Here is a 13,859-nt window from a genome sequence, read left to right as displayed (position 1 = left end):
CCCTGAGTCAAAATCAAGACCCACTGAAACCACCTAGGTGCCCCTAGAGATTATTTATTTATAAAATTTTGACCTAGTTCCTCAGAGGACTATTGTCTCAGATTTATAGACTTAAGCATCAGTCCCAGTAACCAGTATTCCAAATTGCCAAGATTCAGTTCAGTATTGCCAACAAGAATAACAACAACCAAAAGCCACCATAATAGTACCACAAGTATTTAGATTGAGACAACTTTGTAATTAGACAGTTTTTATCCAATAAATTCATATTATCTGCTTAAAATCTTCTTGACATTACCAGACTTCCAAATAATCAAAACATAAACAAACACAGCTTGAATTTTTATGCTTTCCATTACTGATTATAATACAATCATCAACAATTTCATGTTCACCAATCTGCAAAAACATTGTATATCTTCAAGGAGGATCTACTTAAAATTTTTCCTTTCTGCTTTAATTTAAATTTGAGAACAAAATTTCTTTTTCTTTTTTTTAAATATTTATTTATTTATTTGATAGACAGAGATCACAAGTAGGCAGAGAGGCAGGCAGAGAGAGAGGAGGAAGCAGGCTCCCTACTGAGAGAAGAGCCCGATGTGGGGCTCAATCCCAGGATCCTGGGATCATGACCTGAGCTGAAGGCAGAGGCTTTAACCCACTGAGCCACCCAGGCGCCCCGAGAACAAAATTTCTTTTTTAAAATAATAAACAAATCAAATGGACAGTAATACTATGTTAAAATTTTAGCCACTTCTGAAGTGAAACAGGCAGGATGTGGAATTTTCTTGTTTAAAAGAAAAACATCAATTAAAAGTAATGTATTTAAATAAGAAGGAATTTTTTTTAAGTTAAAGGTGAATATGTTAGCAAACTTATCTTATTCTAATGAATAAATATCTAATAATCTGATAACAAAAATTATATAGAATAAACTAAAGGAATTTGTAATGCTGAAAGGAAATCCTTATTTATTTATTTATTTGTAAATATTTTACTTATCTATTTGCGAATGAAGGAGAAGGGAGTACAAGCAGGGGGAGGAATAAAGAAACAGACTCCCCACTGAGCAGGGAGCCTGATATGGGGCTGGGTCCCAGGACCTGAGATCATGACCTGAGCCAAAGGCAGACACTTAACCACTTAACCAACTGGGCCACCTAGGTGCCCCCTGAAAGGAAATACTTAGATTTGTTTCACATATTGACACTCCCATTTAATGTTTGTTTATGTGCACATAGTACCCCCTTGGCATACATAAGAAAGATATACACAGCTATCTTATAAGCAAAACCATTAATACTTGACTTCCTTCTCACAAAATGTTTATTTTAGAGGGGTGCCTGGGTGGTACAGTTTATCAAGCATCTGCCTTCGGCTCAGATCATGATCTCAGGGTCCTGGGATCCAGCCCCAGGTGGGGTTCCCCAATAGGTGGAGAGTCTGCTAGTCTGTCTCCCTCTGCCTCTCTTGCCTGCTTGTGCATGAGTGCTCTTTCTCTCAAATAAATCTTTAAAAAGAGGGGCACCTGGGTGGCTCAGTCAGTCAAGTGTCTGCTTTTGGCTCACATTGTGATCTCAGGGTTCTGAGATCGAGCCCCAAAATGGGATCCTTGTTCAACAGAGAGTCTGCTTCTCCCTCTTCCTCTGAGTCTGGATCCCTCCCCTTCTCCTGCTATCTCTCTCTCAAATAAAATAAAAATCTTTAAAAAAATAAAGAAAAATAAAAAACAAATAGTTGATTTTAGAAAATATTCTTTACATAAATAAGTCATTTTTTAAATTCTTGGGATTTACCTTTGTATTTCAGTCAAACTAGAGGATTACATCTAGATTTTTTCTCTCTATATATAATAAGAAAAAAATAGAACTACTTTATAATTACTCTGCTAACCTTGCTTTTGAATGATTTCACATGTGTTTTATTCCTGAGTCTTAAAATACCTTAAATGGTATAATTGTAAATTATAATAACCAGTTGCTATATTAAGTTAAAAGTAAGGTATTTTCTGTGACCTTCAGTAATTCAGTTAAACTTGAGAAATCTCAGTTTTGGTTTGGTTTTGTTTTTAATAAGGGGCCTTGTGCCAGGTCTTCTGAAATGTGGCAATATATGGAATTATTTGGAAAGATTTTAAAAGGATCTATCTAGGCCCCAGACCAGACCAGTGAAATTGGAGTCTCTGAATCAAGCCTAGGCACTATATTTTTATAAAGCTCCTGTTATGATAAACTAGTACATAAAAGATCACAAGTATCTATTTTTATATATCTATGTTTTAAACTATCATTTCATGAGTAGATTATCATTACTAGTTTAAAAAGTATTATACCCACATATGCATAATTTTAAAATAAATAATAGCTTATCTCTTTAAAAGAAAACAGCTGGTACTGGTATCCAACAATGTATTTGCAATTGAATTAATATTTGGCTAAATTTGGGGCACCTGGGTGGCTCGGTGGGTTAAAGCTAATGCCTTCGGCTCAGGTCATGATCCCAGGGTCCTGGGATCCAGCCCCACATCGGGCTCTCTGCTCTGTGGGGAGCCTGCTTCCTCCTCTCTCTCTCTCTGCCTGCCTCTCTGCCCACTTGTGATCTCTGTCAAATAAAAAATTTTTAAAAAATTAAATTTGATAGCATTAATTGGATGCTCCAAACATGCAAAGTATATTTATTTGTGGAAGGCAACTTTACTGAAGACTTTAGAATAGTTAAAACTCAAAATTTAAAGTAGTTTCATTAGCATACCATCAATTACTATATTAAGGGGGCATATTTCTTTTCAGTTAAGTTAGCCCCACTGAAAAGTAGCAGAATTTAAATCACTTCAAGAAGACCCTACCTGGGAAAAGATTTGTGGTAACATTAGCAGAAAGAAATCTTGACACATGACATCAAGAGGTGGGAGGTAGTGGTAGCAGGTAGGATCAAAGTTACTAGCTAGAGTGCACAGGACTCCAGTGAGAAAGAATTTGTAAAGGACCCACAAAAAGTATGTTCTAAGGGAAAGAGCTACTAATAATATAAAAGCACCGATGCCAGGTTAATGTTTTCCTGAGTCTATTTTTTTTTTTTCCTCACTCCACTGGAGGGATTGAAGGTAACAGCAATGAGGAACAAGGAAAAAAAAAAACAAAAAAAAACCCCAAAGACGTATTGTTTGTTTCAAAAGTTTTAAATTAGATCAGCCCTGAGCTGAGGATGGGAGAAACTTTAAATCCAAAGTGATGTTGAAATTTTGGTTTATATTTAAGAAGCAAAAATGAAACTGTTCCTGGGTTCACCTTAGAACATATAAATAAACTAAAAAAGTAAGAACATAAGGTCTAGAGTGATGGACATTTTTGCTGCTGTAAAATGTTACTCAGAACCAATCAAGTGATTTCCAGAATCATGAGCTCTAGAACAGCAACCTTTAAGAAGAAAGGAGACTTTCAGACAAATGGCCATCACCGTTGATTTAATGCCTGACTGAGGTAAGTGAGGCCTATTTTAACCAGATGTACCTTCAAGGAGGATGTCATGAGTTGAACTGTGTCTCCTAAAAGAGAATATGTTGACATTCTAACACTTAGTACCCAGAATGTAACCCAATTTGGAGAATGGAGTCTTTTGAAGTGGGAAGCGGGAGAGCTAGGTTCTGGTCTGACAGACTCCAAGAGTGAATCTTGTCGACAAAGGAGAGTGGGTAAAGCTGGGTAAAGCCATAGAAGTTTATTGAGTGAAGATACAAAAAAAGCTCTCAAGAGTGAGAGGGATCCCAGCAGGGTCTCCTTGAGGGCCTTTAGGGTTGGTCTTTAATAGAAAGCTAACCAGTGAACTTAAATCCTTTTAACGTGGGGCACCTGAATGGCTCAGCCATTGGGTGTCTACCTTTGGCTCAGGCCATGATCCCGGAGTCCAGAGATTGAGCCCCTTCTCCCTCCCCCACACCCCCTGCTTGTGTTCCATCTCTGCTGTGTCTCTCTCTGTCAAATAAATAAATAGAATCCTTTTAACATAATCTTTTGATATCACCATTGAACAAAGACTAGTGATACTGCCTTCTATGGCTTACTTCCTAGGGAGTCTGGTTATTCTTTGTTGGTCACAGGTGATTATCATAAAAAAAAAAGACCTCACAGGCCTAGGGTGTGTTCTCCTATTTCTGGTTTCCCCCATCTCCACATTTTTGGGATTTCTGTGAGCCTGACTCATAGCCCCCTATCTGTTTCTCCCTACCTAACCCCACCTGTCCTTTACTCAAGGTTAACTGAGATCATTAGGGTGAGCCCTAATAGGATGTGAACTATATAAGACAGAGAACTAAAGCGACAGAAAGGTATACAGACATCATGTGTGGAGAACATGTGTGAACATGAACGGAGGCATTGACATGTCACGTTGAGAAACCTAGGACCCACCCCTCATAGCCTTCAGATGGGCAAATTGCCAACACCTAAATTTGGAATTCTAGTTTCCAGCACTATGGCGATAATACATTTCTATTGTTTAACCATTCAGTTTCTGGGATCTTGTTACAGAAGCCCTAGCAAACTGATACAAAGGATTTATAACAGTGATCCATGCAGGTCTATTGGAGGACCCCAAGAAAGGGACTAGCCAAGAGGGTCTTGACTTCATGCAGGATGGAAATCAAACATGAGCTAGCAGGAAGTAAAAGAGTTTACTGAATATATATAATACATGAGAGAAATGTGGACAGCGCATCCTGGAGACTCAGGAAGGAAAAGAGCATGAGTCTTGTTTTTGCTTTGAGTCTGGGATTTTTATTGGGTATTGTGGTCTGGTGCATATGAACTTAAGCATTCAAGAAATAGAAAAAGGACAGACAGGGTCCAGGTGTCCTTTTCATAAGGTACTCATTCCCTGAAGCCAGGGTTCTTGGTGTCAAGGTGTTCGGAGTCCGTGGTCTTGGAGAACATTAATGTTAACTATTGTGCTTGAAGACTCCAAAGTTAGCATTATGTCTTGGTCCTTTAACGAGGACCTGTGCTATTTGCGTTGCAAGGCATGTGTAGAGTGGGATGGGGGTGCAGGTCCTAGCAATGACAAGCTGGAGCAAAAGGAAAAAAAATGGCTTTTTCTATGGGGTCCCTTCAGTTTCTGTGTCTCAACAGGAAGCAGATGTTTCTGGCTCAAAGGGTATTTACAGAAGATGGGGACTTGACTGTAATGGAAATTCATCATGCACTCTTTCAACATGCCCAATCTGTGCTAGAATTTGGAGAATGACCATTCAAACCACAATCAGAAAACATTTTTTGTAATAACTTTCTGTGAGAGGACAGTCACATTTATTTGTGTATATATTTTTATGTTTTAGTGACAGGAATGGGTCATTGGAACAGATTGTATGGCCCACGAGTATTTACTTTCTGGCTCTTTACAGAAAAACCTTGCCTTGTCCTGACTAGAAAAGGTCGCTGCTTAGGGATACTGCCTACAAGGGGACAAAATGAGCGTATGTAGCAAATGATCTGGTCTGGACACAAAAATCACAGGGGACATCAGTCATGATACCTCTCAGTGTTTTGATTCTCAGAGTAATAGACTAGGACAGTGTGGATCAAGAGGAAGGCACTGAGACACTTTTACATTTTCATCCCTAAAACTGGATGGAGCCTACTCTAATGGGAGAAAGATCCTCCTAAAAAAAAAAAGAAACAAGAGACACTAAAAGAAGAGAATTTGGTGGGTGGGGAGTTATAGTCCTGAGGCATTATGACTTAACCAGAATTTGGGACCCACCAAAATGACATGTGTTAATAAAACAGAAATTTATTTTGAAAAGGGAGAGATTACAGTAAGCTCCTAAAGTCCTTTGTGGAAAAGCCATTGAAGTAAGAGAGAAAACCAAAAGGAATATTGAGAAATTTCAAAAGATTATGTGCAAATTGGCAACTCCTACTTAAGAGAACTATGAATGCCATCATTACTAAAAAACGTATTTTGGCAGAACATCAAATCCTCAATGTGCTTTAAAGAAGTTGTCAAAAGACAGAATGTTCTGGGGTGCCTAGGTGGCTCAGTCAGTTAAGCGTCTGCCTTCTGCTCAGATCAAGATCCCGGGGTCCTGGGACTGAGCCTGGAATCAGGATCCCTGCTCAGTGGGGAGTTGGCTCCATTTCCTCCCAAGAAAACAAACCATTACTGCAGTTCTGAGAGAGAGAGAGAGAGAGAGAGAGAGTGCTACCTACTAGTCTAGGACCTATAGGAGATAGCACACAGGTAGAGGAATGTCTTAAGTAAAACTTGTTTGAAGGGCAGGTGAACTCATAATTTATTCTACAGAATCCAACAGTAAAATAAACTAGTTCCCAATGTTTCTTAGTTAGGAGGAATGAGAGATCACTAGGAGAAGGAGGATCTTTTATTTGATGCAGTTAAAAAGACATTAATATCTTCCTAATGGCCTGGGTTACTATACTTATTTAAATAACTTAGTTCAAATTTGAGTCATGTGACATCAGTTAAAATTTACAATAACGAGTATAATTTGCAGTCCCATGCTGGAGGTACACAAATGGTATAGTTTTGCATTTTTAAAGAATGGAATCAAATTAGACACCTACCAGATTGGATGGAAAATCATCATTCCTTTATTTAGGGATTTGCCTTCTCTCTTCCTAGGGGTCTGCAAATATTTGGAAGTGTGTTGGTATCCAAGGATGAGGTTTGTGAGGTAAAGATGAACTCTTTTGGTCCCCCTTACCTGAGCCTCTATGGCCATTAGAGGGCGGGTGGCTTCCCCAGCAGCCGCCTCTCCTTCCCACCAGTCTCTTACCTGGTCCCCAAACACACCTGCAAAGCCTCTCTTGGTAGGCCTGGGATCTTCAGTGGAGCCAGCTGGAGAGGATATATTCTTTGATTCTCTCAGTCCTATGGAAAGCAGTTGCATTAACTTGGTTCACATGCTTTTCCTTCAACCCTTGGAGGCCTCTCCCTTGTTTTCTGTTAACACGCTACTCGGCTCTAGGGAAGAAGGAAAACTTTGTCCTCTACCTTTCTGAGTGCTAGGCCAAAAGTCTGTAACAAAATACAAATTAACAAGATAAAAGCATATAATTTTTATTTTAAAATACGAGTTTTACATGAGAGGGGAGACTTCAAAAGGAAATGAAGGCCCAAAGAAGCAATTAAACCTGAATTTTTAATGCTAGGTTTGATGAAGAGTTGACATTAACAGGAAAAATGTGACAAGATAACAGAGGATATGAACTGAGTGTAGTAAACTGGGGGAAACAGTTAAGGCCTATTTTCTTGCCTTCCTCTCAGTGTCTTGGAGATGAAGACGTGTAGGGAGGGCACCTCTCACATGAGGGTTTTATGACCTGCTTAGGGGATGGTGAAAAGTCTTTCTTACACATGCAGTTTCTCAAATTACCTCAGCTTAAAATACTCAGTATGTCAAGGTGCTTTATTTTGGTTTAGTGTGTGCAGCCCTGCACCCCCAACACTGCCAAGAACAGTTTTTAATAACTTAACCATTTTTCTGGCATGAGACAAGCCAGGGCTGCTTATCTTTCATGTTATACAGATCCAGTGGGACTAAGGTGGAGAGTGGTAAGCTATCTCTTTATTCTTGCGGAGTTTATAAAATACATTTTCTGGTTACTCTGTTCTGTCACATTACATAATGCCAATTGAATTCTCACATAATACCATCTGATGGGCTTTGAGACTTTTTAAACAAACAACTTAACCAAGTTAGAGGAATGTAGTGAAAGGAGATGGGGAGCCGTACTTTGTCTGTCAAGGGACAAGATAACTTAGTTTACAATTCTGCTTTTCTTTCATACTGAACGTACTTTAAAAATGACTTTCTAAATATAAGCAGCCCACTATGTATTTGTCTGTAAAAAACCGTCAGCAGTGAAGGAAAAAGACAAGACAATAGGAGCAGAATCTGGGTGATTGGCTCCCCATGCTGGGTCATTGATGGGGCTGACACACACAGAACATGTTTCATCTTCAAACATGGATTGGTTTGCTAATAAAACTGCATTTGTTGCTGTCAACAGAGAGTTGTAAGATAAGACAAATCACCAAAATTCTGATTTATTTGAATAAGACATAGATACAGAGAACAATCTACCTGTATATATATATTAATATTATGTGTATAGAGATACAGAGTGAAAAAAATGTACAAATCCAATATATCTACTTCAGATATATAAATACTCATTTAGATATTTTTTATTTGCCTTATCTACAACACCATTTATTACAGAGGTTTAGAATGTGCCTAGACTCTGGTAACCTTCTAGTATGACTAGATGGGCTGATGATACACTTTCTATAAAAATTCCATTTCTAACTTTTTTCTGTTACCTTTGTTTGTTTGTGATTAGGAATAGTTGCTAATTTAGATTTCCTCTTGGCACACAATAAGTAAGAGATCTCAACAAAAGTCTCTGTAAATAAAAATTTTAAAATATAAATGTGAAAGATTATTTTTCTGAAAACTTGATGTTATCCTTGGGAGGAATTATAAGTTATTTATTTTCCTTATTGGTTTTAGTTATATTAATTAGTTCTACTGGATTAGAAATGCCAAATGAAAGAGGTTAATTAATTGAATAAGCACTTTTTTCATTTCTTTCTGTTTCAGTTGATTTATCTTTAGTGAATAAAGATGAAAACGCCATCTATCTCTTAGGAAATTCTCTTGGCCTTCAGCCAAAAATGGTTAAAACATATCTGGAAGAAGAACTAGATAAGTGGGCCAAAATGTAAGTATTATTTCAAAATCTATCATTTGACATCTCATACAAGAACTTTATTTTTTTTTCCTCCAAATTTTTATTTTAATTCCAGTTAGTTAACGTGCTGTGCAATATTGGTTTCTGGAGTAGAATTTAGTGGTTCATCAGCACCCAGTGCTCGTCACAAAAATTGCCCTCCCTAATCCCCATCACCATGTTACCCCATCCCCCACCCACTTCCCCTCCAACAACCCTCAGTTTGTTCTCTGTAGTTAAGAGTCTGTTTCTTGGTTTGCTTCTCTTTTTTTCCTCTGATGTCCATTTGTTTTGTTTCTTAAATTCCACATATGAATGAAATTATATGGTATTTCTCTGACTGATTATTTCGCTTAGCATAATACTCCTTAGTTCCATCCACATCATTTCAAATGGCAAGATTTCATTCCCTTTGATGGCTGGGTAATATTCCATTGTGTAATACACACACACACATACACACACACACATCACATCTTCTTTATCCATTCATCAGTCGATGGACATTTGGGCTCTTTCCCTAATTGGCTACTGTTGATAAATGCTGCTATAAACAGTTTGCATGTATCCCTTCAAATCATTAATAACTTTAAAAATCACACTAGGTTGTCTGTTATTTGGGAATGAGTACAGTAGGCTCCTAGAAGTTTAGGACGTAGAGAAACCTTAGGAGTCATGTCATTCAGTGTGTTCTCATTGTATTAACGACATAAGTTAGTGACAGATTCAAGAGTAAAACTTTCATAGTATTAGAAAAAATAGGTCCCTCCCCCAAGGTGATACATGTAAATCATACATAATCATTTTATTTTATTTAGTGGCTAATAAAGGAGTTAAGATTTAGAATTTAATTCGATGTTTTCATGAGTTGTTCTTGCTAAACTTCATGACACCAATTTTTATAAATAAGAAAATTAAAATAGTTGAGGGGGAGAAAAAGATTAGTGGAGCAGAAGGTACCACCTGTCCTCCCCAAACTGAATGTGTTTATTGAGAAGATGCTCTATTTGGGCTTAACTAAACAGGTTTGCTCCAACCACGCAAGAATCTGAAATCTTAAATCCTTTTTTTTCTCCATCACTTCTGTTCACTTTTACTCTTCCGCCTAAGAAACTCCCCACATTCCCTGCTTCTCTGTACGCCTGCAGACCGTCCCTAATCCCAACCTTTTCAACCCTGCTGGTGGTCTCTCCCCAGCTGCCCATTGTATTAATAATCACTGCTGGGGGATAGGCAGTTTAGAGGTGTCTGTTTTCATTAGCTTCATATTCTCAACCATATTATAAATCCCTTTAGGAAAATAACTTAATTTTATGTGCTTTTATCATTCCTCAGTAGTTACTAATAACGCTGGAACTAGAAATATTTAAAAAAAAACTTTTAACTATTAAAAATTATTTTATTTAAAATATTAAAAATAAGACACATGAAAACATGCTCAACATCCCTAATCATCAGGGAAATGCACATCAAAACCACAGTGAGAGATTATCTCATACCTATCAGAATTGCTAAAATAAAAAACACAAGAAATAACAAGTGTTGGCAAGAATGTGGAGAGAAAGGACCGCTGTGTAACTGATGTTGGGAATGCAAACTGTTGCAGCTTCTGTGAAAACAGTATGTACGTTCCTCAAGAAATTAAAAATAGAGCTACCATGTGATCTAGCAGTTCCACTCTTGGATACTTGCCCAGACAAAACAAAAGCACTAATTCGAAAAGGTGTATGCACGCCTGTGTTTATTGCAGCATGTTGTACAATAGCCAAGATACAGAAGCAACCCACGTGTCCATCCACAGATCAATAGAGAAGATGTGGGGTGTGTATATATATATATGCGCACATGTATTACTCAGCCATAAAAAAGAATGGGATCTTGCCATCTGCAACAACATGGATGGATCTAGATAGTGTAATGCTAAGTGAGATAAGTCAGTCAGAGGAAGATAAATACCATGATTCCACTCATTTCTGGAACTTAAGAAACAAAACAAGTGGACAAAGAAAAAAAGGAGGAAAAAAAAAAAAAGACTCAACTAAAGAGAACAACACACTGATGGCTACCAGAGGGGAGGTGGTAGGGGATGGGCGAAAAAGGTGAAGGGGATTAAGAGTACACTACATGATGAGTACAGAGTAATGCATAGAACCGTTGCATCACTATAGTGTACACCTGAACTCTATATGTTCATTTTGCTTGAATTTTTAAAAAAAGAAAAAAAAAACTAAAAATGAGTAGAAATAGTTTAAAAATATGTCCTGAATATTAAAATCTGAAAATAGACACAAGGAGGAAGCCAAACCCGAAGGTCAGAAAAAAATGAATGCAGGAAAATGAAACTAAATCAGATAAGAACTCTGACCAAGACATTTGGCTCTTATTCAAACTCCAAATGTCTTCTAATTCTTCAGTTTTCATGCCTCTGGTCTTTCATATTGGGAACAGTACCTCTTTTTAAGGTTTATTTTACACAGACTGTGCTAATGATTACTACCACAGGCATTAGATTACACTGCAAAGTTCTTAATTTCAGTGGTTAAGAATATAAATTTGTACCTCAATGCAAAAATCATAGAGGTTTATATAATTTATTAAGCCTGTTATAACTGTATCTGCATAACTTGTATGCATAAATTGAAAAATAAATATCACCACATTTGGAAGCATTTTGCACTAGCAGGTTTTAGTACTTAAAAAATGAGGGTCATACTTAATAAAAATGGTTAATATTCATTTTTGGCCTTAATATAAAAGAGAGCAGAGAATTAGATTGAATTTGAACTTTAGAGTGTGTCCTTGCCTTTTGGATATTCATTCAGCAAGGCAGTGCATTTTTATCCTTTAGGCATTTAGAAAAGATGCTGCCCTGCTATCTTATTCATCTCTTTGTGATTACCTTGGTTTATTAGACTGGTTGATTATTTTTGAGACTTTAAAGTTATATTCCAGGAGAGTGCCTCTCTGTCATACACCCTTCTATTGTTGTTAACTTCCAATTTTACATTTTACCTTGTGACAATACAAAATTAGAGAATCTTAATGCCTTCTACTGATTTTTCATTAGACAGATGATTCAGTAAAGAGGTGCATATTAATGCTTCAGGCAGTGTAAACTACATTTAAAAGACTCTGAGAAAAAGATCGGGGAGCTTCTAGTTAGTTTTATTTTGTCTTTGCTTAGTTTTATTTAGTCCTCTTGCTTTTAGTGGTGGTGGGCCCAGTCAGTGTCACACCCCCTGTCTCGTGGTGTTTGAGGGGCAAGGTCAGAATCATGTGGCTCTAACCCACTGTCCATCTTTGATCTCAAAAGTGTTTGTTCATTATTTCTTTGGTCCTAAATTGTTAGCTTAAAATTTTTCTCTGGCCTTTTCCAGCTAAGGTTCTGTTGGGAGGAAAACTTCCTCTATCAGTTTACGTCCTATTTGTTGAGGGCCTGTGGATTCATCAATAAGAGATAGCTAACCCAAGTTTCTTTCATGGGCATGCAGAAGTACTCTACAAAAAAATGATTCACTCAATCACTAAGGGTAAGGGCTGATATACCAGTTTAAACAACGGGGGCAGTTTTAGGGCTTCAGTAAGAAGTATAGAAAGCTTTATTGGGCCTGTTCATTCTGATAATAATGAGCATATCTTTCCTGGCTGGAAGCCCCCAAGAGGGATATGGGTGGCATCTGAATTTGCACCTCCTGGTGTTGAGTCACTTTCCATCTGTGAGTGAGCTAATGGCAGCTATATTTTCAGAAGAGTCTCCTTAAGTCAAGGAGTGTTTCTTTCTTAGGCCGCTGGCCATTAATATGCTTTTAGTTTAAAGTAATAATCTTGCCACTGTGGAAGGGCTGTTGGTCCCTTGACTTCCCTTTCTGAATATTGCTTTTGTTTTTGTGCTAAATATCCTTACACATGTTTGGTTTGCTTCTAGATCCAGGGCCTCCCATTATTGTGGTGAGTGTTCCTGATTACCTGTCCTCTTCACCTTCTCCAGCCCCATGTCTGCCCTACCTCTTAGCTGATAACCAAATCAGGCCAGTGCCTTTCTCTCTTCTTGACCAGTGGAAGATTTTGAGAAGGACTGAGTCAAAGAGAGCTACACAGTTACTAAATACACTAATGGAAACAGATATTAATTGCTTAACAGGAAAAAAATATTAGAAATTTATAATCTTGACAGTAACATAAAAATCAGAGTGTCCTTTGACTAAGTGAGATATTTTTCTGGGATATTGATAACAAGTCTGACTGGCCATCCAAGCCATATAAGGTAAGAAGTACCACTTGGCTCATGGCTGTTAATGTTCTTGTCTCTATCTTTTATGTCCTATCACAGTCATACTACCTACCTATCTACAAAATAAACTGTTACTGACCATAGGGTAGCCTGATTTTATAATTCATATAGCTACCAACTTTGATTACTTACGCTAGAGGAAAGTCAAGAACAGAGGCATACTTAGAAATATTTTTGGTGCTTAATGATTTCTTCTAAAACTTTTTAACTTATTTAAGACAAAGCAATGAAAATAAAGCACTTCTGTGGGTTTTTAAATGCTTATTATTGTTATCTTGCAACTGTGTGGTTTCTTAAGTAGATTACTTCACTTGTTAGAATTAAATTTGTGCAATAACAATATTTCGATTTTTTGACATTCTGAAATAGAAAAATTTCATGGTGATTTGACTCATTTGATATATAATAGTTAATTACCAGCCAAATGAGGTTATAACAGTAAGAAATAGCATTAATAGGGGTCTGTGAGTTTGCCAGAATTTTTTTAGAACATTTAATACTACATATTTATATATTATGGATTTATTAGTGGCCCAGATTATTTAAAGAAAAATAACATGGACTAATAATCACAGTGGGAAAGATGAGCTAGAAGAGGAAGATACCTCCATTCTGAAGAGCACATTGTAAGTTGAGAAACGTATATTATGTCCCTAAGATATAACCACAGTATTTTAGGTCTTCTGCGTTGTCTTATCTATTTGATAAATGGTTTTCTTCCTTTTCATAGGAGCAAAAACTTGACCCAGTTGTGTCTTTATCGGGATGCTTCTAAGTCCTATGTGACTTTAGGTAGGCATACTTAATAAGAAAATAGC

At 37.2% G+C, this 13,859-nt stretch overlaps 1 protein-coding gene across 5 annotated transcripts in view; it reads left to right on the top strand.

Moving 5' to 3' along the window:
• Window positions 1-13,859, top strand: part of LOC111142104 (kynureninase) — a 134,381-nt gene that overhangs the window by 37,812 nt on the left and 82,710 nt on the right. For all 5 annotated transcript variants that reach the window (XM_022495064.1, XM_022495082.1, XM_022495075.1 and 2 more), the window contains one exon: window positions 8,621-8,741. In XM_022495064.1, coding sequence (XP_022350772.1) covers window positions 8,621-8,741 — 121 coding nt within the window. The remainder of the gene's footprint in view (window positions 1-8,620; window positions 8,742-13,859) is intronic.

Source organism: Enhydra lutris, unplaced genomic scaffold (assembly GCF_002288905.1).
Source record: "Enhydra lutris kenyoni isolate GAN:26980312 unplaced genomic scaffold, ASM228890v2 scaffoldscaffold1, whole genome shotgun sequence".
NCBI lineage: Eukaryota > Metazoa > Chordata > Mammalia > Carnivora > Mustelidae > Enhydra > Enhydra lutris.
Note: the sequence above shows the minus strand (reverse complement) of the source record. Positions and strands in the feature narration are given on the sequence as shown.